This window comes from Arctopsyche grandis, chromosome 7, assembly GCF_051622035.1.
Source record: "Arctopsyche grandis isolate Sample6627 chromosome 7, ASM5162203v2, whole genome shotgun sequence".
Taxonomy (NCBI): Eukaryota; Metazoa; Arthropoda; class Insecta; order Trichoptera; family Hydropsychidae; genus Arctopsyche; species Arctopsyche grandis.
This window is the reverse complement of record NC_135361.1, coordinates 2,834,729-2,862,058: the sequence shown is the minus strand read 5'-3', so window position 1 is coordinate 2,862,058 and position 27,330 is coordinate 2,834,729. Positions and strand designations below refer to the sequence as shown.

At 32.1% G+C, this 27,330-nt stretch overlaps 2 protein-coding genes across 2 annotated transcripts in view; both read left to right on the top strand.

Moving 5' to 3' along the window:
* LOC143914931 (allatotropins-like) overlaps positions 1-22,656 on the top strand; it is a 61,857-nt gene extending 39,201 nt beyond the window's left edge. The window contains exons 2-5 of the mRNA XM_077435341.1: positions 19,475-19,664; positions 19,737-19,833; positions 21,544-21,631; positions 21,700-22,656. Coding sequence (XP_077291467.1) covers positions 19,478-19,664; positions 19,737-19,833; positions 21,544-21,631; positions 21,700-21,744 — 417 coding nt within the window. The 5' untranslated portion in view covers positions 19,475-19,477 and the 3' untranslated portion in view covers positions 21,745-22,656. The remainder of the gene's footprint in view (positions 1-19,474; positions 19,665-19,736; positions 19,834-21,543; positions 21,632-21,699) is intronic.
* A 94-nt stretch (positions 22,657-22,750) lies between these two features.
* Positions 22,751-23,877, top strand: LOC143914368 (uncharacterized). The gene is made up of 3 exons (XM_077434564.1): positions 22,751-23,330; positions 23,403-23,635; positions 23,717-23,877. Exons 1-3 carry the CDS (start codon positions 23,324-23,326, stop codon positions 23,810-23,812), a joined length of 336 nt encoding a protein of 111 aa, XP_077290690.1. The 5' UTR covers positions 22,751-23,323; the 3' UTR covers positions 23,813-23,877.
* The last annotated feature ends 3,453 nt before the right edge of the window (positions 23,878-27,330 follow it).

Genomic DNA, 27,330 nt, shown 5'->3' with positions numbered 1-27,330 from the left:
TTTGTACATACTAATGTAACATTATTGGTTTGTTGGAAGCTTTCGAAATATATACATATATCTAATATATAATTTCGGAAGAGACTTTGTATGTAAGTTTTGGTTCGTAGAATCCGTGACATTATCAAAAAAAAAATTTCCATGACGACGATATCGATATCGATTTCGATTCCGTTTTCAAATTCGATTCCTTTTTCAGTTTCGGATACGGATTCCTTTTTTAGTTTCGATTCCTTTTTCAGTTAGAGATCCCGATTCCTTTTTCAGTTCCAGGTTCAGATTCTTGTTTCAGTTCCGATTCCTTTTTTAGTTCCGGATCCCGATTCCTTTTTCAGTTTCAGGTTCAGATTATTATTTCAGTTCCGATTCCTGTTCCAATTAGGGATCCCGATTTCTTTTTCCATTCAGGGTCTGGATTCCTTTTTCAGTTCCGGTGCCGGATTCCTGTTTTCTTCCAATTCAGATTTAAGTTCAGATTCCCGGTTCCGATTTCAATTCCGATTCCGATTAAATTTATTTGAATCGAAAAAAAAACCATTCGTTTCCGATTGGCTGTCACTAAATTTTCGATTCAAATAAATTTAATAAACAAAAAAATAAATTAATATTCACTATCACATAAGAAATATTTAAGTGGTTTATATTACAAATAGTGAAGTGCAAAGCCAAGTGAAGCCGAATAAAACCACTAGTATATAATATATAACGAATTTTATTCGTAAATATGTACGTAAGACTTTTGAATTGTCAATATATTTTTAAACTTTTTCTAGTATGTTTTACATGTAACATACATACATATATACATATGTATGATAAAAATGACAAATATGATGACAATAGAAGGCCTAAGGGTTGACTTTGTGAGTTGTTTGAAAAGTTTAGTTAACTGATAACTATCTTCACAAAACATTTTTAAGAATAAAAAAGGGTCACTTAGGGTTCCATTTTTCCCCCTTTGAAAGCTCAGATTCGTGGCTAAAATTTTCTCACAATCAAATTTCAAAATCTAAAAGTTTTCGTCATCCGATTTGAACTGAAAAATTTTGCGGCAACAAATTATGTCACGTGCAGACTTTATTGCAAACTAAATATTTCTGCAAACTCAATACATTTGAAATATTTATTGCATATCACCTTTTACGTAGACGTCTCGAGTAATAAACTTTACATTTTCTTTTGAAATTTTCTTTGATTTCGCTTGCATTTTCCGGAAATGGGTACATAGCTGATCCATTCCGATTTTCCTATTCGAAAACGTCTAGAAAAATCGTTCTGTATGCAAAATTACACACTGAAATATCCCCCATTCGTATTATTGTATTTTGCATCAAAATTTCCAATACACACAAACATATTTGCTTTCAATCTTTTGAGAAGATTGTGTGCCCGCCTGCTAAAGGTTAAAATAATACAAATACATACACATATCAAATATCAATATTATTATTGTTGCTTTTAATGCTTTCGTCATATTCGAATAATATACTTGAATAATATTTATAGAATCAAATTCGTACTTGTCTTATTGCATCATAGCAAATTTTCTGCACATCGGCAAGAATATATTCAGTTGATTTAAATAAAATAAAAAAAATAATAAGCAAATCTGAAATGACAATAGCACGCATCTCAACCAATCTCGTTTTAAGTTTGAAAAGGTTGATACATCGAAATACGATTCGTAAACGTTTCATTTCGATGAATACATCAATAATTCCATTGTGATTGTGTCTGAAATAAATAAAAATAATAGATATCTTTTCAATTTGACCGCTACGAATCGGATCGCTGAAACGACAAATTGATTCGTACCCTATTTATTGCATTATACGATTTCAACGCAACCCATATATTTATTTATGATATCATTTGTACATTATATGTATGAAATGATCATTCTTTATACGTTTCCAGGTATGTGAATGCATATTTGCGGTCACCAGTTATTTTTCCAATTATAACTTATTACATTACACTTGGCACTTGGGGATGTGCAACTTTTAACCGAGTTTCGCGCCAGTTTTTTTAATTTTAAAATGAAAAAGTGAACGAAGGCACCCTGGAGCTATATAATTAACGAGTCTAGAACATGATCAAAGGCTAGCTCGCTTTTGATTGTTGGTAATAGGTCCTTACAACAATATAAATAGAATCTAAGGCTGTGTACACAGCTTTCGAATGAGTGACAAACATGTCTTCATCTTCAATGTGTATGTATGAACATGCATATGTATGTATATCTAGCAAGCAGTTTTGCTTAATTTAGCACCAAGTGATAAGTGGGTTCGATCCACCATACTACTGGTTAAATTTGGGGGTATTTGTGACTCCAAATCGATCAGAGTTTGCCAATTTTAATTGATCATTGTTGAAACGGTTCCTTAAAATTGGAAAAAAATCATCTTTCCTGTTGTCACAAATTTTTTGTATTTATTATGTGTCAAAATTATGTACAAAATCTAAATCCATAGATGTCTCAATGGATTAATTATGTAATTAATTAATTAATTAATTGTTATTTAGTGTTCTTCAACTTCTGGAGAGACAGTGATGTATGTAATAATAAAATTTTGCATTGTTTGTAATTAATTGTCCAGGAAGGCGTATTGAGGTCTTCCTGTCAAGCCTTCCTGGTATATATCTATACAAAAATAAAAATAAAACCTTATATCTATGTATCTTATGTGAGTTAGATACTTTTCAATTAAGAAATTTCAAGTTCGGTGAATTTTTAGCCAGTGTCTAATTTCATACATCTACGAATTGTCCAATTTAATGGTTATAAACTTTGCAAAAGGATACAAAGATAACTCTCAGTCTGATTAAAGCAATATAACTTTCAGTTTGCACATTCATTTTAACTGGAAACTTTACTGGAATGAGCCTATTTCAACAAACATAATATTGTGATTATTATCATAATATTAGTTTTATTATTATCATAACATTAGTTTTGTTGAATTTATTTATAATCATAAATAACGATGTTAATGATTGATTCTAATTTTTCTGAATTTAAAAAATTATATCTTCTTATTTATAAATAATACAATAGTATTTATGTATATCGAATGTTTTTTCAATAAATTATATTATACCTAGAATTGGTACGTGCCTTATCTATAATAAATTACAATCACTTTCACTTCTAATCCACTACATTTCTTCCTGTTGTTTTATATAGTTAGACTTTAATCTTTACCTTCATTCTACATATACATACATACGCACTAAATGTGTATACAATAAATAAAATATTATAATAACACTGCATATGAACGTGAAATACAATATATTTTATATACAGATATTTTTATATAAGAAAGGAAATGAAAGTACAATTTAAAAATATAATTATTTGTACAAAACGTGGGTAAATTTGGGTTTAATGGGCATACATTAAGAGCTGAAAACCTCATTTTGGAAGATTTAATTTGTTCAGTGTGTGTAATATATTGAATCAGCGAAATGTGCTTTGTATTTGAACTTTTCTATCTTTGCATATAACTTTTCAGTCTTTGCATATAAAGACTGAAAATAAAATCGTCATGTCCAAAAAAAATCATTCTAACGATATGTAGATATTATAGACAGGAATCCTATCAATATTACATATATTAATTTTAATTATTTATGCTTTAAATTTATTTAAGCTGGAACTTTTTATAGCAAAAAAGCATTGCTGAAAAACTTCAGTGGGCGTGCAAATATTTGTATGGAAAATCGGCTTAATTTCAGATTTTATTTTTTATTTGAAAGCTTAAATTGGTAGGTAGATTGCGTATTCTTTGAATTAATAAAAAATTAAACTTGAGATGATATCCGCTATAAACTTTCTTATACGAGAAGAATACACACCGCTTAAGTTAGAGAAAATTTACACAGGCCGTATTAGAATTGAGAAAGGTTAAATTTATTTTATTAATTAAAGGTGTGTTCGGTTAAAAAAAAATTAACAGAAATAGTCGAGTTGCATTTATATAAACTTGTAATTAGAATCTTTGAGGCGATTTTATTTATTATCGTAATAATATTTTACTGAATGTATTCGGTGATTATTTTCAGTGAATCCTTTGAATATAATGGAATTGATATAATCTATGCCTTTTATATTATTGAGTTTATGTGCAAAATGGTCGAATTTTCTGATTCAAACGTTTCGTCGCTTCGTGCAAATAGAACGAGCGAGTCGCACAAAAGTAAATAACATATTGTATGTATCTAAAATAAAAATAAATAAACAAATGGAATATCGAAATACGAAATATATTGCAAAAATATATGTACATATATGCAATACATTCAAATGCGTAAAATATTTATCGAATAAAAACGTCATAACAAACAACATGTTGAGTAAATATGTCTGTATGTATGTATATATATATATATATATATATATATGAATTATTTTAATATAGTATTTTTAAAGCAGTAAATTTTTCATCATCTAAGTATGCTCAAAATTTCCAACTTGGGAGAACCATTTAAAATATTCCATCCACGGTATCCTAATTTAAAAATGGCTTTATTTATTTTTTTAATCAATTGGTATGCTTCAACAGCGTGACACAATATTTCCATCAATTTAATAATTATTTTACACGCAATATTACAATTACAAAACATCAAAACATACCCATGGGAAATGATCACGTGTTTGTCGTCTGAAATTTAATTAAAGCCTTAATATTCAAATTTTAAAATAATTTCATATTGTAGATTATTCGCATAATAATCGTTAGAATCTTGGAATAAAGCATTGTGCGGAATTATTATGACGCCTTTTCAAGACGCTTTCACGGTTAATTAACTAAGAGGATTTTCATCAAAGATGAAACGGCACGAAATTGTAATGAAACGATTTTGTACTTACTGATTAATCGAAACAAAGTAGAATTTTCTTAATTAAATGTATTCATATTAATAAATAATATTAATTATCGCAATGTCCTCCTTTCGAGCCGCCTCTGTCGATCGGTTGATAACGGATTAATTATTTAATAACGCAAAAGGTCCGTTAAGACTTTCGTTAAATTTTAATTCGGTTTTCATAATATTATTATATGTAGATGTAACGGTCGAATTTAACCTTTGAAGGACGAGATTGGTCGAGTAAGACCCCAGTATTTTTTAATCAAAAAACTTCTTTTCTCAATACAAATAGGTTCAATATATATCTTATTAATCATTTTATACATCAAAATAAAAAAGTTTTAGTCCTATAGCATGTTTTTGACTATTTTTGTATTAAAAAATAACGACAAGCATCAACATGCAAACGCACATAGGTAAGGCCAACAGGCGACTGCATGACTCAATAGCCACGCACCAAAAGCGACGAAAACAATAGCTTACGAAAATATAGCTGTCTTTTTCTCTCGCATGAATCAATCGATCAACAATAATATGCAAGCGAACAGGTCAAAAACATGACTTATCGCTACCACCTTTAAATCATACTTTGGAACGTAGAAATGTATAAATGTATTTTTTTACGATGTACCCCTTTTCTAAATCATACAAAATTTATTAAAATAGATTTCTTGTAGTTCATTCTAGGAATTCAAGAAATATAGGGTTTATAGCTTTGAAAGCCACATAGTTATTACGAAAAACGTAAATATTGGGGCACTCGCATACCCCACTTCGGTGAGGGAGGGTTAATAGAGTACGTATCTTGTATAATTGTAAATAAAAATAATTATTATAAAGATGCGAAGTCTCGCATGAGAGTCTTGGTATAATATAAATAATAAGTTTTTGTTTGGTATGTGGCGATTAAAAAACTTTTACAACAACCTGTGTAAAACGCGTTAGCACTCACCCTAGAGAGATAAAAGTGCATTGAAGTTGTACAAGTTGTGATATATTATGTGTCACTCGTTAAAAGTGCAACTATGCATAATTGGGAACAAAAATTTATTTTACTTTACGACAGTTGATACTTTTTAACATTTTAATATGAAATTTTTAATACAGCACTTACCATGCTTTTGAACATTTTCAACTGAAATTAATATTTATTAATGCATCAAGAAATTAAAACCAAAAATGTATATCTTTCCAGAGACATACATCTTATAATGTATGTATGTATGTCGTTAAAACTTTAGTGCGATTTTAGTTTAGAATTATTATACGTACATAGGTGTTATTTATACACTAGTTGTTTTACCCGGCTTCGCTCAGTATTTGAAATATAAACATCGTAAACATGGCGAATCTAATAGTAAATATTAATTTGTTTTTTATTAAATTTATTTTCGATGTTTGTAATATCTGACCATACATAGATGTAGGTATTGTTTCGATTTACATTTTTATTTTTATTTTTTATTGTTACAATCAATGCACACTCGTCATTACAGATCGCTCCTATGCGACGAGTGTACGATAACGGTCAGAAATACAATAATACATAGAATACAATCAGAATATATAGCATATAATAATTAATCAGTACAGAAATAATAATCATAGAGACATCTATTTATATTTGTAGATTTTTGTGCACAATTATTATTACAATTTTTTATACACATAATAAACACGAAATTATAGAGATATCTATAGGTTTCAGATTACTGTGCATAATTTTTACAAAGTATACACACAGATTTTGTGACAACAGGAAATGATCTAATACCAATTTTTCAGGAACCGTTTCATAAAATTGGCAAACTCTGATAGAGAAACGATCGATTTGGAGTCACAAAACCCCCAAATCTAACCAGCAGTTTGAAGACGACTCGAACCTTCGATCTCAGTGGTGCTAAATATATACGCTACCATTAAGCCAAACTGCTGGCTTAATGGTTAATGTGTATGTATGTAATAATTATGTATTTAGTCTCGTTAATTATGAGTTTTCAATGTCTTGTAATAAATTTGCCATAGCTAATCTGTAATGTCACTATGGCGAAATTGTAAAAAATAAATAAATATAAAAAAATTGTAACAGAAATTCAAAATTTTAATCAAAAATGGAATCTGTTAATAACCGCACATTCCACCATGCCTTCAAGACCATAGGTAAAATAATTTAACGCTTTTGTGCTATAAATACAATTCTCAAGCGATTGATTCAAATTTACAAGACGAAAATTAAATTTCTCTCGTGCATAAATATATCTACATATGATAGTATATAATATATGGAACGCGTGAAAATGCGAGTGGTGGTGGGTGAAATTCTTAATCAGAAACCGTGTTAAGATTACATTATGCGGATTTAATTGAATTTCGCACACACCTGTGTGTAGGTATTGTATGGCATAATTGAATTATTATGGCGGCCAGTCTGACCGAGTGAAACTTTTATCGTGTATCGGAAAACGCGAAACGGCCATTAACGTACTTAAGGTATAAAATACTTAAGAGGAGGATATTGCATTATGCGAGTGATCCTTTTTAATGTCAATTACACGTGTCAGAGAACAGTAATCCAGTGCACGAGAGGACATATGTACTAGTACAGCCTTAACACGATAACCACCGCCCGATGTGCTTAAACTAACACAAATTGATAGTTTCATTATCAAGTAGGTTATTTAAGTATCGACTTTGTGTATGAGATAGAGTCAATATGGTCAAGATTTCCTCTGGTAATATCTTTCTGAATCGCAAGATGACTGAAGATTGGTGCTCAACTGGATCTGCATCACTTATATCATGGTAGATTGCTTGTAGAACGATTCAAAGAGTGGTAAACATTGGAAATAAAATTATATAATAGTAGACGACCGGTTTATTGAAGTTTTCACTACCCAACAATGGATGGAAAATTTTATTGTGTCAACGATTTGACATTTTAAGGTGACAAAGAAAAAGAGGGCTGGGCACTAGCGCCTTGTCCATACAAGCGTATTACACTTCTCCCTTCCTCAATTATGGCACTAGAGAACTTATTTTTTAATATGCTATGGATATCCACCAAAGGCATGTTTCTGTGGTTTTATTTTTTTTGATTAGTTATTTTTTATAGAAGCTAGGAGCCACCAAACATCTATAAAATCGCCTCTTTTTTACACCCACGAAAAGAGTCCAGCGTGCTTATTTAACGGTTGATTTTTAAAAAATACAAGCACAGAAACATAGAAAATATCTTTCTCATGCCGGTGATGATTTTTTTTTAAATTGGTCCAGTTTCGGAGGAGAAAACTGGAGAATACGAAACCTCGATTTTGTCAATTTAAAATAGGTATTATTTGGTAAAAGTGCAACTGTCGCATTCACTCAATATATATGTATATATATTGATATATATTGTCACATTCACTCAATATTTATATCGAAGAAAGGAACGGCTTCAAAATTAAGGTTTCGGGTATACAGCCTTCTTAAGAGGGCTGGACAGCAGCGCCTTGTCCATACAAACGTACTATGCTTCTCCCTACCTCAATTATGGCACTAGAGAAATTATTTTTTAATATGCTATGGATATCCACCATTGGGGTGCATCTATTGTTTTATTTTTTTTAATTAATTATTTTTTATAGGAGCTAGGAGCCGCCAAACATCTATAAAATCGCCTCTTTTTTACACCCACGAAAAGAGTCTAGCGTGGTTATTTAAGGGTCGATTTTTAAAAAAATACGCCAATAGATGCACAGAAATTATCTTTCTCATACCGATGATGAAATTTTTTTAAAAATTGGTCCAGTTTTGGAGGAGAAAATAGTAGAATATGAACCCTCGATTTTGTCAATTTAAAACACGTTTTATCTGGTCAAAGCGCAACTGTCGCATTCACTCAATATATATATTGATATATCGCATTCAATCAATATATACATACACTCAATATATATATCGAAGAAAGGAACGGTAACAAAATTACGGTTTCGGGTGTACAGCCCTCTTAACAGCCCAGGATAAATCCTTTTAGAGCTTGCTGAGTAGAGACGTTGATTCTACATAATACTAAAAAGGATAAAAACATACTATTGTTATTTTATTTTATTTTTACATACATTCAAACCGTTTTAGTGGATAATAGAGTACACTATTACTTTAATATAACATCATGGTCTTCCTTTCATCAGCATTAAAATTGAAGGTTTTTTCGTCATTAAGTGGCATTAAATTAAAACTTTGGACATTCTACTCAATAAATAACATATGCAATGTGATAAGATTTGCTACTACATATAAAGTTCAAATAGTAGAAAAGTTTTAGATTAGTCGTTGAATAAATTATAGAAGAATCTAGTGAAGTTTCATTTTATAGTATAAGATAATAAGATACATTTTAAAATCTTTGAAATTATATTTAAACAATAGTGACAAATGAGGATAGGTTTGCCAATTTGTTTGGAACCATTACAACAATGAAATCAGTTTCAGGAACGTATGTCCGTCGTAAGTCGAGGAATACCTGTATTTATGTAATAGGTGAATCCAAATCCAATTAACCCAGCTGATCTTTCCATTTAAAATCTTTTAATAATAACCAGTCCGGCGATAAAACTGAAATTGAAGCTCGATCCAAACTATCGTCTCGAGATTGTCGTCTTGCCGAGATTAAACTACAATTTAAATTAAGCGTTTCCGTCGCGCTAGCCACACCGGCATGAATACTAATCTAGACAGTGGCAGCAAACGGGTTAACTCCACTGGTCTCGGATTTTCCCGCATCTCGCGAAGATTTCCCGCCGGACAACTTGGTCTCGCGATGGCCTCTTGGACGATTTACGGTACTGGAATTTCCTGAAAGTGTCACCTGATGCACACACCTGAATTGAACTATATTGCCACTTCAATACCTGTGTTCATTTTGCTGAAAGATTTTTTACACCAACAGTACACAGAATTGGAACTCGGCAGTATACGTAATAGATGATCCAACAGTTAGCGTGGAAACTCTTCTTGAATAAATGACATATTTTATGATGAGGAGATATCATTTTCTTTTTAAAAATTGATTTATGACAAATTTATTTGGAAAAAAAATATCGATCATATTATTTGTACAGTTTTGTTTAAAGTCAATCAACTAAAACTTTTCGTATTAAAAATGGATATTTATTATATACTAGCTGAACCTGATAATAACGCATGCAATTCCCGTTCCCGTTCTCGTTCTCGTTCCCGTTCCCATTTGTCGAGAAAATGCAGGCAGCTAACACATTTGAAATTATTCAATTGTTTTATTCAATTTGATTTTTAAATGCTTTTTATTATTACGAAATGGTGTTCACAATACATGCACGTATAAACATGCATACATGTACATATGTTTACTTGAGGTGTGCGTGCATTCGCACGGCACATTTCAGGTATTATTTCCTAACGCATGCGCGCTTTATGTGTTCATGCGTTGCTGTTTATTTTGTACAATGTGTTTTTTTTATTAGAACAGTGATGTGCGGTTGTTCTTGTGCGATATTCATGAACAACCGTCTCGTTCTCCGAAGAAAGGGTCTCTTAGACTGTATTCGTTGGGGGGGGTGGTGGCCTCATGTTGAGGGCTTTAAAAGTCAAATTCCTTGAAATTTAAACCGGGCTTAGAATACATCTTATATCTATTTTAATAGCTACTGATCTACTGATCATTTTCTATTTTACAATTTAATTTAATTTGGTTAGTAATCATAGTATTATATTATTCTAATGTTAATGTACAGCATAATAGGACAAAGAGCTCAACAACCTATTTACAATTCTTATAAATGCTTATAATATTAATTAAAGACTCTCTAAAATCGATGATTTTATATATGGATGTATAGATAAAATGTAGGCAGTTTATACATATGTAGAATAATGATACAATTATGTATATTCCTTGATTCTGAAATTCAAAGAAAGTAATCCAACGAGTTTAATTGCATGATCGTAGAGACATTGATCTCGCCATTTTTGACAATGTTGTGACCATTTAACATCTAGGACAGTATGTTTATCGATTGTTTGATGAAGTGTATGAGATGTGGCGCTGTCTTGTTTAAATTAGAGTTGATTTGCATCAATATTATTCATTTTAAACTGTATAAATCATTGAGATGAAGCTGGATAAAAATATTGTGCTTCAAATCAAACTTTAAAGTATACAAATAATATTTATATTTATTTATTTATTTATTTATTTAATAGTTTTGGACCATTGTGGCATTACAGGAAGAACCTAATGCGCCACAATGGCCTACATTTGAAAAATATATAAAAACATGATATAAAAACAAGTAAACTGTAAATAAAGGAAAAAAGCAAAAGCAGAAAACATGGTAAAATAAAATTACAAAAAAAGTAACAAAAGGAAAATAATACATCATTCAGAGAGAAAAAAAAAAAATAACAAAAGTGTAAAAATTAAAAATAAAATCCATAAATCCCATTCTTTGTTTACACTGATCAAAATTAAAATAGTATATAAAAATGTACAAAAGAGAAAGAAAAAATAAAATAAAATAAAACAAAATATGAATAAAAAATAAAATCACAGCGAGGCCCAAATGGAAGAGAGTAGATTAAGATTCCACTCATTCATCACATTCAAATTAAGAAAGTAATGATGAGCGCAGGTTACCAGATAAATATGTTAAGATAATATCCGACAATCTACGCTCCCCAAGGTGGAAAATATCACATTCAGGGACAGCAGCAACGATTTCATTGAGAAGTCGAATAGCTCTTGGAATAGGAGCCATTCGAAAAAGAACTGTGCGAGCAGCAGGTACAACCATTAAATGATGATGTCTACCACGCACATAATTATTAGGGACATAAAGTCCCAACTGTTCCAGCAACAACGGGCATGACGTATTACCACGCAATAGCTGGAGAACGAAACGAATTAACGAGAAGTTTCTCCGAAGTTCAAGGGAATTATACCCAAGCATGCCCAAAAGGAAAGGAGTAGGATAGAGATATGGGTAGTACCCATACTCTTTCTTATAAAGAAAACGAAGAAATGCTTTTTGCACTTTTTCTATAATAAGAGAGTAGTTTGCTTCGTGCGGATTCCACACAATTGCATTATACTCTAGCTTACTTCTAACAAGCGAGTTGAAAAGCAAGCGAGAAGACAAGGGGTTGGAGAATAATCTAGCATATCTCAAGACAAATCCAAGTCGACGAAAGGAAACGTCAGCGATTGTCTTGATGTGGTTGTGAAAGGTGAATTGAGGATCAAAAGTGATACCCAAGTCGACCATTGATTCCACGCGCTTCAACAATACGGATCCAATGGAATATCCGTGACAATAGAGCGAATTCGCACGTCCATAACTCATAATAGCACATTTACTAGTATTCAGTTCAAGCCCTAAACTGGAACTGAACTCTAAAACAGCGTTAATATCAGCTTGAAGGAGAGAGGCTTGCCTCTCATCCTTAACAGCAAAGAATAGTTTAACGTCGTCAGCAAACAAGAGACATGAAGCATTGCGTAGTACTTTTGGGAGGTTATTAATGACTATTGTAAATAGTAAAGGGCCTAAGGTGGACCCCTGAGTTACACCAGATCGCGTAAAAAATGAAGGAGATTCATAAATACCATATCTAACAAATTGCTTCCTATCACTAAGATAAGAAGCAAAGAGTTTAAGAAGACGTGGAGAAAAGCCCACTTCAGCTAATCTGATCATAAGAGCGTCATTGTTGACAAGATCAAATGCTTTTCGAAAGTCAAAGTAGGCTACATCAACTTGTTGTCCACGGTCAACTTTAGACATGGTATAATATGAAAAGCAGGCAAGATTAGTGGTAGTGGAACGACATGGTGAAAAACCATGCTGCTCATCACACAACAATCTTTTGAACTGCAAAAGAATCAAACGGTGAAGGATATTATCGAAAATTTTGGGAATAGCCGAGATGATAGCAATAGGTCTGTAATTTTCAACCTCATTTTTAGAGCCACTTTTATGAATGGGAATGACTCTAGATAATTTCCATTTTTCAGGATAATTACCAGAATCCAGAATAAGGTTAAAAATAAACTGAAGAGGCTCTAAGAGCGAATTACAGCATGCCTTTAATACGTCAGGGGGCACACCGTCAGGCCCAACAGACCCTTTCAGCTTCAAAATTGCTATCCTAACATCTCCAAGCGAGACCCGCGGAATGTCTATAATAACACCTTCAGTACCAATTTGGGAAGCCAAATTAGCATCAAGGGATGGTGATCTCTGATCAAATACAGAGCTAAAAAAACTAGCAAAAGCTTTAGCGATCTCAGGACCGACACAACTTTTATTATTAAATGAGAACGAATGCTCAAGGCCATGTGAAATATGCTTACTCTTAATAAATCTGAAAAAGTGGTGAGGATTACTAGCGATAGCACTCTCCATCTCTTTGAGATAGAGGGTATAACGCTCACTCACACCACGTTTCACGATCTTCCTAAGAATCCGAAATTTCTCATAGTCACGAAATGATTGGCTACGTTTCCATCTTCTATGAGACAACCATTTTGCACGAACATCAGTTATAAGTTTGGACCCAAACCACGGTGGAAAAACCCGACGATGTAGTTCTAAATTAGGATAACTGATGAACCGAGGAACATAACTGTCAAAAATATTATATAGTGTGTTATACAAAAATTCAACAGCATCACCAGTATTCATGAGGTACATTTGGCGCCAGTCCATAGAACGAACCTCATTATAAACCAATTCAGAATCAACGCGAGCAAAATTCCACCGTGATGAAGGAATCCCAACAGATGAACAAGCTGAAACAGGTCTCACAGAAGACAAAAACAGAAGCTCAATTTGTAATGCATCATGATATAGGTCCTCAGGGATGATCGCAGTTCCTTTTGGGCATAGGATCATCGTTGCTGACACATTGGATTCATTCACCAACATAATATCAAGCTTACTTGGACTAATGGGTGAACCAACCTGTACTAGGTCGCAATAGGAAAATAATGACATCCGATGTTTACTTATATAATACTAGTGCTTTTGCCCGGATTCACTCAGTGCTTATAATATAGAAACAGCTTAAACATGGCGAAACTATTAGTAAATATTCATTTGTTTTTTTATTAAATTTATTGAATCGTCATAGTAAATTTGATTTGTTTTCGATGCTCCCAACCAAATATAGTTAAATACATACATACATAATTACATACAAAGTCTCTTTCGAAATTATACATTAGATGATATTGTAGCGTAGGCAAAAATAAGCCACCGGTTAAGTGCATTAAGGATTATCCGCCCCCGCATAAAGTGCAGTCGGGGGTTAACAATGGAGACCCCCGAATTGACCTAGCGGGACTTTAAGTGGTTGATAACGACACTCACTTCCCACTAGAGTTTAATCAGAACTGAGAGCGTGAAAGCGTGAGACTGCGTGCCTGAGACAGTACATGCCTAAACAATGGAGAAGTAAACGATCGTGGAAGATGCAGTGAGCGACCTGCCCTTTATAAGCAGGTACTTAGGCCATATCAGGGCATTCTGGAAGGAGCACTGGCTGTGCGTGGACCTCCTTAATCACCCAATAAATGCTTTGAAGCGACTTTTGCCTTTCATTTGGATCCTCCACCCACCCCTACGCAACAATATTATACATTATAAGCAGTTATATTTAAAAGAGGCGGAAGTCCAATTTTCAGTTCCAAAATCACTATTTCTGTTTGATGATTAAATTCACAAATTTTTATCACTTTTTTTAATTCGATATGTCCAAAATCTCGAATAAACTAATTACAGGCCACCGGTATTTTTAAATATTGTTAAACGCAAAACATTTTATTTAATATTTTGCGAGATATTACTCGTAATGAAGAAAAGTGGACTTATGCCACTTTCAATTATATCGACTTTATAATTTTTTTAATTGATTTAGTTGTTGAACTGGTTCATAAGCGGTTAGTTTTATTTCATATGTGTATATATAGAATTAGTATAGTTACACCGGCTTTCAGCAAATTACTTTTGATGAACGTGACTCAAGTAAATTAACAATATGTATGTATGTATGTATATCTACATATGTGGTCTCATACGTGTTCACGTATGTATATTTATAATGCACATACAAAGAGTCGTATAATGCTATAATCTCTTTAGAAGGGATTATGGGATAGAAGAAGACGTTGAAGTTCTTTCTTTCAAAATAAGATCTACACTGCTGATATTTTTAATAAGATTTTCAATGAATTCTTCTGAAAACGATGCGATATGCTCTGTTCTATAATATATATGTAGATATTGAAAATTAATATAATAAATACCTTAGTGAACTTTTTGTTTCCACGTGCCTCTAAATATAAATTTTATTAAATTTTTATTTTTCTTCAATACTTCTATTAATCAACATTCAATATTATTATATTAATTAATAGTCTATTAATATATCTTGCTAGTTTAATCAATCAATATTAATAGTTTCCAAATAATTTCATAAATAAATTTACTCTCCAAATTATTTTATACTAGTTGTTTCACCCGGCGTCGCTCAGTATTTGTAATATAAATAGCATAAACATGGCGAATCTAATAGTAAATATTCATTTGTTTTTTTATTAAATTTCGACTTGTTTACGAAGTTCCCAACCAATTCTCAACCAACAATACCAACATACAAAGTCTCTTTCGAAATTATATGTATATTAGATATGTATATTCTGTAGTGCGTGCCGTAGACAAATATTAAGATATTATTTATTTAATTGTAAAAAATTCGAATAAATTTTCCCAACGCCATGTGTTTGCTACAGAGTTTATCGAAGCTGGTTTATTTTAGATTGAATTAATGATATACCCAAGCTAGTGTCGCTCACGTTCAATGATGCTTCAAATTCTAATCCTTTCAGTGGCAAATTACAAACTGCAAGTTTCCGATACTAATCCCATAAATTGAATTGAATTTGTTCAAGTATGAAATAGCATTAAGTTCTGAATAAGTATAATGTTACATATACATATGTATATATGTATATAACCATAAGAAGATCCACTTAAATAGTTGTAATAAGCTCAAATGAAACGTGGCATTTTGATGAGTTTAATCAATTCAAAATTAGTCAATTGATCCCTTTATGGATTATTACATATGTTGCTGAAATCGTTTTGTGGAACTGTAGCTACGCCTATGTACGGTAATTTGGGTAAATAAGGGGGCGTTTCAAATCGTTTAATTATTCGCCTTTTAAGAAGATGAATGTGTCTCACAAGTCAGAGATAACGCTCGGATACACATCCCTTTCTGGTGCGCAAAAGGATAATCACAAGGATGTGATGCTCATTAATTAGGCGAGTAATGGTCGGCGACATGTCACGTCACTTAAGCACAGCTCCGAATCCATTAAATACCTAAAAAATACTATTTTCTTAACTAGGCTTTAGAGACACCTCTTTTTATAATAACAAAAGTTTGTCCAAATAAACAAACTCGACACTAAATGGCTAGAGGAACTTTCTAGCAAAATTTTCTAGTACACATATATCTACATATGTATAATTTCGCAGTACTTTTATTGGGTCGTTAATTTCCTTATAGGTATCCATTAGAATATTAGAATATTAGGTTCCTTTTTTATTTGTATCCAAAGTGATACTTAACCTTCATTAGGTCTATTAAATATATTGAATTATATTGTTGATTCGTTTTATATCCACGTACAAAACCAAGCGGGCCAATTGAACTATTATAAATATATCTACATGTACATGTTTATGTATATATTACAATTTATTTTATTTTATTTTTACATAGATATTTACCTGGAAGGTCTAACAGGTAAACCCCAATGAGCCTTCCAAGACGATTAATTACAAACATTGCAGCATTTTTTATTACATAAATCGCTGAATTAACAATTAATTAATCCATAGAAACATCTATGGATTTAGACTTGTACATAATTTTTTACGTATTGTACATAAATCAAATTCAGATATTTGTGACAGCGAGTAGGATGAGTTTTGCCAATTTGATGGAGGAACCGTTTCAACAATGAAATCAGATAAATTGGCAAACTCTGATAAGAAACGATCGACTAGGAATCACAAATATTCAAGTCTGACCAGCAGTATTAAAGATTATCAGAGTTTGAGAATTTGTTGAAACGGTTCCTCAAGATACGTAAATAAACTAAAACCATCCTACCTGATGTCACAAATCTTCTGTATTTAATGTATGTACAATTTGTAAAAAAATATGTGCAAGTTTAAATCTATAGATGTCTCAATGAATTAATTAATTAATTGTTAATTTCGTGTTCTTCGGCTTCTTGAAATACAATGATCTATGTGTCAGGGAAGGCGCATTGGCGTCTTCCTGTCAAGCCTTCCTGGAATATATATATGTAAAATAAAATAAAAATAAAAATTATATGTACATATGTACATACATACATAGGTGTGTATATTTGCAAGTAATGAAGTTTTATAGATGTCATTGTTTTATTTATTAAATTTATTAAATTTTGTAAATTAACGCAGTTAACTATGACTTTTTAATGTTCTTTCTGGGGATTTAGCCTTTAATGATGTCTTTTTCAGAATGTAATTTGTAGTTTTTATTACTTATACGTCTATTCGAAATATAATATATCAGAATCTCAACTAAAAACGTTTGAAAATTATAAAAAACCTCACGTTTGTATGGATACCTGTTACCTGCATTTTATTTATTTATAGTAGTTTTGGACCATTGTGGGTTTACAGTATATATATAATATACGTATATTTGTATCAATTTATTTATTTTAAATCAATTGATACAAATATATCACTTAAAAAAACTGAAAATTTTAATTTAATTGATAAAAATTAAATTTTACATCAAAGTCAATCTTGTTTTTTCAGCTTGCATTTGGCAGTTGACATATTAAATGAAATAAAATATAATAGAGAATTCTTCAGTCATTTGTTTAATACTACTTAATTTAAAAAAAAGATACTGTCTGCAATGTTATGTACATATACAAATCGTATGCATGTAGTTAAAATAAGATTCACAAAATTGCTACTTCTGAATGCAATCTCGTTTGCGATATTTTCACGTCTGCACAAGTACATTACTTACGTCACAGATGTATGTATATGGAAACTTTGTCGCCGGAAGGTGTCGACGATAACTTAAGAACTGAATCCAAATAACATCCCATGAAAAGAAACTTCGTTTCCTTGATACATAAAGTTATTTCTTTGACTTTTTCAGTCGACTTTTATACCTACTTTGTGTTTTACATTGAACGAAACTAAGCAGTTTGTATTTCATTTCATAGCAATAACAAATTCTGATAAATAAATACACCAAAAATATTTTTTATTCAAAGCAAACAGTGCAAAAACACAAAACCGCAAACTGACAGCTCTCGCACATGTACAAAATTTAATTCATAAAAGGAAAAATAATGTTACTGTGTGAACTTACCCCAGTAAACTGACCCCGCTGTCATAAAATGGTACACCCACAAATGGTTCATAAACTTGCATAAAGCAATCTCTTCCTGGATAAGTGCGAAAGTGAATTAAGCCCAACGCTAGAAATTTTGATTCCAATGTAGACGAAATTGGAACATACACAGGTTTATGTGCTTGCTTTAGTGAAAAATTATGACCAAAACGAAGCGATGTAAAATAAAAAGCCAAACATTTTGTAAAACTAGCCATGAAAATAAATATTGTTTAAAATAGCTCCCCCTGTCTCATTTCACCATCACCGTCCCGCAATATAACACCTTTAAAGTTTCATGTGATTCATTCAATTTAATGCATCTTTTCAGCACAGTTGAATTATTTATTATGCATTTTCCAAATGACCATTAAAAATTCAACAATAATCAACTATTAAAATATATATAAATATAAATTATAAATTTTATTACATCATGTGCATAGATATTTCATGATAGTCAATTCGGGGCAACTGCTTGTTTGCATATTAGCTACGTCGCTCTCATGTTTGAATTATTACAGTGAACAAATTTGATTGATGAGCTAAAGCTTATAGATTAATTAAATTGTCGAATGATTAGAGATATATACCCGTATTAATAATCATCATTGTATTCAACCATAGCAAATTGTTAGATGTATGTTCTTACATTTGAGCTATGATGTATTAATACGGGTTTGGTGCAAACGATCGAAAAGCGCCAGACAGATTGAACCACAGATTAACTGGATGGCGGCTTTAAACGCAATTCTCGACTTCGTGAATGAAAAATTGCACATCAGATGACGAGTGACCTTTCGATGTGCACAGATGCAATTATTAAAATTGGATCTTTCTGGCGAGTTTTTAATAATTTAATAAGGAAAAATTCGGAACTAGTATCAGAATTAAGTATCAGAAGCATAGAACGTATACAGGGACTTCGGATAGATTTCGCTTAGTGTAAGTGCGAGCAGTGCGCACGCATAAGGTACACGTGTCGTTAATCTGTGGTTCAGTCTGTCTGGCGCTTTTCGATCGTTTGCACCGCATCAATTAATACATAATATAAATTTTTAATAATTTTAAATAACGTTTTATTTTATTTGTTTTGTTCCAGAAAATGAGGCTGTCTATTCATATGATCGTCGCTGCCCTCAGCCTTTGGTTGGCTCTTGCTGCCGGTGCTAGGTCTCTGCCCAGAACCAAGCAACCGAGGGCTACCAGAGGGTTCAAGAACACCGAGATGATGACGGCTCGTGGATTTGGCAAGAGGGGACTAACTCTTCATGGACAAGAACCAATCAATGGTAAAGCAACTTAAAATGGAGTCAAAATTCATAAATTATAAACAGTACTAGAAGTTATGTTTTCCGTTGCAGGCATCGGAATGGGACCCACAGATAACTTTTTGGACATGTTGGACACACCCCAAGATCACGGTTTCCTTGATCAATTGGAAGATAAACTCCCAGAAAGGTAACTTATATACATAATTAGGTCCCACATAACCAGTGCCGGTCTTACACCCAATGGCGCTCTCGGGAATTTTTTTCTAAATACCCTTAAAAAAAATTTCGGCTTGAAGAGCTCTAATCTAAAATTTTGTATGGCTTCTGGCGCTCCAATTTTAAATTTTAGAGCGCCTTTGGCGCATCGTGCGGCGCCCTAACTTATTTGGCGCCCTCGGACGCCGCCCGAACCAGCCCCCCCCTAAAACCGGCACTGCACATAAAAATACACTTTTGAAGCATAAATTTACATAATAAAACAACTTCAAAATTATTATCATCCAAAAATCTCAAACTAAATGTTTTTTTTTTCAAACTACATGTAATTACATGTTTTTTTTATTTTTTATTGGTTATTTATTAATAGTTTTGGACCATTGTGGCATTATAGGAAGAACCTAATGCGCCATAATGGCCTACATTTAACAAATATATAAATACAAGTAAAATAAGTAAAAAACAGACAAATTAAAAAGCAGAAAACATGGTAAAATAAAATAATAATAATAAAGTAACAAAAGGAAAATAATAATACAATTAAAATAGTACATAAAAATGTACAAAGCAGAAAGAAAAAGTAAAATAAATAAAACAAAATATGAATAAAAATAAATAAAATCACAGCGAGGCCCAAATGGAAGAGAGTAGATTAAGACTCATACATCACATTCAAATTAAGAAAGTAATGATGAGCGCAGGTTACCAGATAAATATGTTAAAATAACATTCGATAATCTACGCTCACCAAGGTGGAAAATATCACATTCAGGGACGGCAGCAACAATTTCATTGAGAAGTCGAATAGCTCTTGGAATAGGAGCCATTCAAAAAAGAACTGTGTGAGCAGCAGGTACAACCATCAAATGATGATGTCTACCACGCACATAATTATTAGGGACATAAAGTCCCAACTGTTCCAGCAACAACGGGCATGACGTATACCACGCAATAGCTGGAGAACGAAACGAATTAACGAGAAGTTTCTCTGAAGTTCAAGGGAATTATACCCAAGCATGCCCAAAAGGAAAGAAGTAGGATAGAGATATGGGTAGTACCCATACTCTTTCTTATAAAGAAAACGATGAAATGCTTTTTGCACTTTTTCGGTAATAAGAGAGTAGTTTCCTTCATGCGGATTCCACACAATCGCATTATACTCTAGCTTACTTCTAACAAGCGAGAAGACAAGGGGTTGGAGAATAATCTAGCATATCTCAAGACAAATCCAAGTCGACGAAAGGAAACGTCAGCGACTGTCTTGATGTGGTTGTGAAAGGTGAATTGAGGATCAAAAGTGATACCCAAGTCGACCATAGATTCCACACGCTCAAACAATACGGATCCAATGGAATTCGCACGTCCATAACTCATAAACACATAAACATTAACTTATAAACACATAAAACATCATGTTATGATGTTTTATGTGTTTATAATTTTATTTTAGTCTATATGTAATCAAAAAGAGTGTGCAAAATTGTATGTATACAATCAGAACACATACTATTAATCTTAGTGAGGTGATGTAATTGTGTTAATTATTTCACTAATTTAATGATAAATTGTACAGTTAGTGAAAACATTAATCAACCGTTTATATATAGCAAATATATATACCAAATATAACGTGCAGAAAGTTTTTTAATGGTTTAAAATTCATGATTAAAATTATTTTCAGTGTGCCCATCGATTGGTTCGTTGACGAGCTCTTGAACAATCCTGAACTCACCAGGACTGTTGTTCGCAAGTTCATGGACACCAACCAGGTACCAATACTATTAAATACAGGTGCAAAAACTTAAGTTCGATGGTGCTAATGTTATTAATGTTTCAGGATGGCATGATCTCTCCGGACGAACTGCTAAGGAACATGTACTGAACATGGAACACGGAAGTCGTAATGAATTCTCACGAAACAAACCTTGTATAAAATAAATCATATAATTTATTATTATTATTATCATTATTGATTAATTAAATAGATGAAGCGCAATCAAAAGTATTTTTAAATGTATACATTTATTATATAAAAATATTTTTTATTTTTATTATCATTATAAATCTATCGCCACAAGGCCAAGTCATTCGTATGAAAAATTCTAAAGCCACTGTATTCTTTTAATTTTACGTTTTCAAATGTATTTTATACCGGTTTTTTGGTGAATTGAATATTAATTAAGTGTTAATCTATGAATGTATAGGATACTTATATTTCTTTATTGTTCTTAAATATCGATATGCTACTTTTGAATACTTAAGTATTGATTTCTTCAAATGCATAACATTTTACAGATGACAGTTGTTTTGACTGGGCTGGTGTTCCTAGGGATAAAATGGCTCGCAATTGTTTTCGATTTAGTTTATTTTATTATATTTATTTTAAACTTTTATACCCAACGGCCACCCTAGAAACATGTCAAAGACTGTTCTTCTATAAAAATGTTACAATCAACAATTATTATTCATTTTTTTGCAATAATTGTTTGTTTACACACCCATCCAAATATGCCAACGTTTCCCGTCTGATAGTGTTTATTGCTAGCATAATGAAATTATTACTATTTTAAATCTAATTATTATTGTATGTATATTAATTAAGTACAACTACGTCCATATTCGATGTAGAATTTTCAAATTATTTTGAAAGATAAATAAAAAATCAATTCTTTTGTGATCAAATATGTACATGTAATGGTATTATATTAATAAATAAAAAGAATATTATTCTCAATATTAAAAATGTAATATAATGATTTAATAAAATGTTATTGATCGCTAGATGGTTCAGCCAATACTGTTTTTTTACTATTTAAAATATTACCCAATCTGATAAAATATACATATAATAGCTCATCAATTTTCGATTATCCAAAATTAATACTGTTATCTTTGTCGATTTCAAAAAGTCTGACATTCACGTGAACACCTTCCTGTGTTGTATAATATAATCAGATGAATGGCTGCGATTCTATTATAGATAAGTTACCATATTTGTTATTCACACATGAAAAATGAGACAAATCATTACATAAAAGCAGTTTTAGGATCAAATTCTGTACAGCCTTTTGGATCACATTTGAGAAACAAATCATGTCCAATCTGGTAAAGATATAATAATCGGAATTCAATTATAATTTATTAAACTGTTCTTGGTTTTCCATTCTGTTTTCACACCATTCTTTGATTTGTATACAAATATATCAATACAATGAATTCGTGATCAAATTGGATACAGATTACACATTGTGCAGAATAGTACAGAGTGCATAAAATGTGTGTATTAATCTCACATCTACCTTAAATATCAAGATTAGATTTCGTTTTCAAATTCCGTCCATTATATTATATTATATATAATACGTATAGATTATCTTTGATTCTCTTGATAAAATCTTGTTTCTGAACATATACCAGTGTCTGCGTAAAGTTAGAGCGTAGACGTTGTCTTTGCATTCATCATGAAAGGTATAATTTTAATTATTAACATTACAATACGTAATCAAATGAATCTGTAACTATTTATTATAACAATTTCAGAATACGGTGTGTGTGTTGTGTTGATTGCCGCTTTTGGAGTGATATTAGCGACTAATCTCAACGAAGAAGGGAGTTTTGGAGTGAGAGCTCCAAACTGCCCAATAGTTCCACCAGGTAGTGATGCAGTTACTGTACCAAATGTTGATGATTGTTCCACCTTCTACATTTGTGATACGAATGGAGCCACTCTAGCTCCGTGCTTGAATGGTACATGGTTCAATCCGACTGTTGGCGTAAGTGTTTATAGGGAATTAAATATAAATCAAAATATTTACATGATGTCTTATCGATCTTTTATACATTATTTTATGTAGGTGTGCGACTGGCCACAGAACGTTCCAGAAGGTACCTGCAAACCACCGAACGCTACTTTAATTATGGACGAACTATTCGAAGAAAATGAAGATTAATTATTTTGATTTATGTATTTTGCAACTTGAAATGAAATAAATAAATATGGGAAAATTTAATGTACAACCATTTTTTTTTAAATTTAATTACACATTTATCTACATATGTACACTTACTACCTAACTATCTAGAGCTGACATAATTTTTTTTTCGAAAAAAAAGCAAAAATGAATTTGACAATATGGTCCGAAAAAGTTATAATAAAGAAAAATGAATTATTCTATTCATCTTGATATTCTAGTTCAGGCGTCTGCAACCTTTTATGGTTCAAAATAAAAAAAATGTCACTATTAAAAAGATGTTTCGGGTCAGTGGGTATTTTCATTTTAAAACAGTCTTTTAGATTAAGATAAATTTTACTAAGAAAATAATTACAATGTTTTAAACATAAAATAACAAAACGAAATAAAATACTGAATTTTAATATTGAATGGCTCACCTGATTCTGAATTTGAGACGTCAATTAAATCAAGTCTAGTTTAATCGCCTTAAGACGAATACAAGCGTTTGGATTTTCGATAGTTAAGTTGCTCATATGTTTACTTAAAATGATTTTTTTAAGATATGACAATTTTGTAGGAAGATGTCCAACACGTTGATATGATGAGAGATTTAAATAATATCAGATTTTTTTCTAAATCTGTTATTGTTTTTATTAAATCTGTTATTGTTTTGATAATATCCGTTCACAACGTTGAACTTTTGAAATCATTTCTATACTTCTTCTTCTTTGTGGCTACATTTTAACGATAGTTTTCTCGGGTAGTGACACTCCCTTGACCTATCTATCGAACGTTTTATATAAGATCGATCTCTCGTTGATATTGTAGTGCGGGCTGGCGGCTGCTCGCTTGTTGATCGTTTGTCAGGCTAGAACACTAAGCAAAATTAGTGCATCATCTGTGGGATATTGTCGGGGTTAGTGTGTTAGTGGGTGGTTAGCTGGTTTGGGACCGTTCGGTGGTGATTTGTTTAATTTAACTGATGCTAATTTTAGCCTATACCCGTCTTCAAAATGTCGATGGGCCTTTGATTAAACGTGAGTTTGGTCTCACTGAGGGAGTTGATCAGGGCGTTGTCTATCTTGCCGAGAGACTTGAAGTAGTTCACGGCAAGTTTGTGTACGTGTTTGTCAAGGTAGTCAGTGCTTAGGTCGTTGTGAATAATAGTGTTTCTTGTGTACCAGTCATAGTTTCCCGCGGCACGCAACAATTTGTTTTGGACAGTCTGTAATTTGAGTATTGATTTGTTGGAGATGGCTGTGTGAGCCCAGACGGGGCTCGCATATGTGATTTGTGGGCGGATGATGGATTTGTACAGCAAACACTTGTTTTTAAGCGAGAGTTTGCTGTTGTGTTTACATAGTGGGTAAAGCTTTGACGTAACTGCCCTAGCTCTACGCACCACATTGGTGATGTGGGGTTTCCAGGTTAGTTTCTGGTCGATTATTACCCCCAGGTAGCGGGTAGACTTGGTCCAGTTGACTGGTTTGTCATTTATGATTACTGGCTTGGCTGGTTTACGCCGTTTTTTACGTCTGGAGAAGAATATTGCCTGACTTTTATCCGGGTTGATTTTCATCAGCCATTTATCGTACCACGCTACTAGTTGGTCCGAGTACTTCTGGAGGGCAAGCGAGACTCCCTTGGGGCAAATGGAGCTTGCTAAGATGGCAGTGTCGTCGGCGTATTGCGCGATGTTTGTGTATCTATGGGTGGGAGTGGGTATGTCGTGTGTGTAAAGGTTGAATAGTGTGGGGCCGAGGATAGAGCCTTGGGGAACTCCGGCGTAGATGTCCCCCTGAGTTGACATTTGGTCTTTCAATTTGACCTGAAATTTCCGTTCTCTTAGGATTATTAGGATTATATTTCTATACTTAAATTGCCAATTTTGACATATTAAAATGGGTCACTTGAAATTATCATATAGGTCACTTGGTGACCCGCGGATTATAGGTTGCCGATGCCTGTTCTAGTTGTATAACTTCCCTTTATAAATATTTATTTTTAATGTGCCTGAGAATATGCACCTAATATTTATACAGGTTTTTAATTCCAAATTGACCGTTTTTAATTTCAAATTGACTCCTTTTCAATGTGAATTTGAAATCGAAAAGGATCAATTTGGAATGAAATACCTACATATGTATATAGACTAGTCCTAATTTTCCACGAATTATAGGAATTTCAAAAAGCTTATAAAAGCTTATTTTATTAGCGCTTGGGATACAGGGGAGGGGTTGTGCCTGTGTTTCTGGCTACGGTCGTGATTTAAACAAATATTTTATTGGAAATACCAACAATCCAAAAAAATAGCGAAAATGCACCAATAATAATGTAATGGGTCCAGAATAGTAGATGAAACAGACAAACAGAAAATCTAGATTTAATCGAAGTGTAGATAATTAATTCAACAATACGTCAGAAACAAAATTTGAATTGATAAAATTATTTTGATATTAATTTATAATAGTTATTACATGCCCGATAGCATTACATTGGATAAGAAGATAGTAGAAGTAGACAGTGATGTGGTTCAAAAATCTTATTTACCGGCATGCATCTTGGCGAACCAATTAATTTATTACATTTTTTTCAAATTTAAATTTATGGAGATATTTATTGCTCTTTCCATACTCATAATTATTTAAAAAAAAAGGAAAACACGAAATTTTGTATTTGTCACTTCGTTGTTTTGTGGTGATTTTTATGAATGCATTGTAAAAAAAGCTTGTAATAAAGTAGCTTCTACAAATAACACTGAGCAATAAAAAGTCACATTTTTACTTACCGGAGAGGAGACTTATTAATCTTTACTATGTTTGATCCACTGAATTCGAATATGATAATGATTTTTGTTGGCTTGCTCTCGTTAAAGAGATATGAACGTTTTAAAAAATGAGCAATTATAACAGATTTTTGGCTTTCGCAGTATTAAATTCAAAATCTAGTATTGCTGTGCCAAAAGTGAGTATTGGAATCAATAGTCAGATTTTTTTTCTATTTGGAATACTTATAATTAATTACACTGTTCGACAAATGACGACTTTTTTTTGGTTCAGAGACAAGATATGACTTTACTTATAGATTTATGCCCAGTGAACATGAATCTGGTAATAAAAAATGTTGATTGGCTCGAGATTCGGAGATATATGTTTTTTTTAAATCGCGTGATTTTTCTATATCTAGGTGATATTTCCGTTGATGTCTCAAAATATGTCAATTTCCTGTTCAAAATGAATATTGGAATCTGTAGTCGGGTATTTTATCTTTCATTTGAAGTACTTTTCAGCTTTCAAATCTCTCTAAGTAGTCGTCCAGTTTAAATCCAAAGTCAAAAATATGTATTTTCATTTGGGATTTTTTCCCACTGTTAAGAGGGCTGAACACCAGCGCCTTGTCCATACAAACGTATTAGACTTCTCCCTTCCTCAATTATGGCACTAGAGAAGTTATTTTTTAATATGCTATGGATATCCACCATTGGGTTGCATCTTTGGTTTTATTTTTTTGATAAG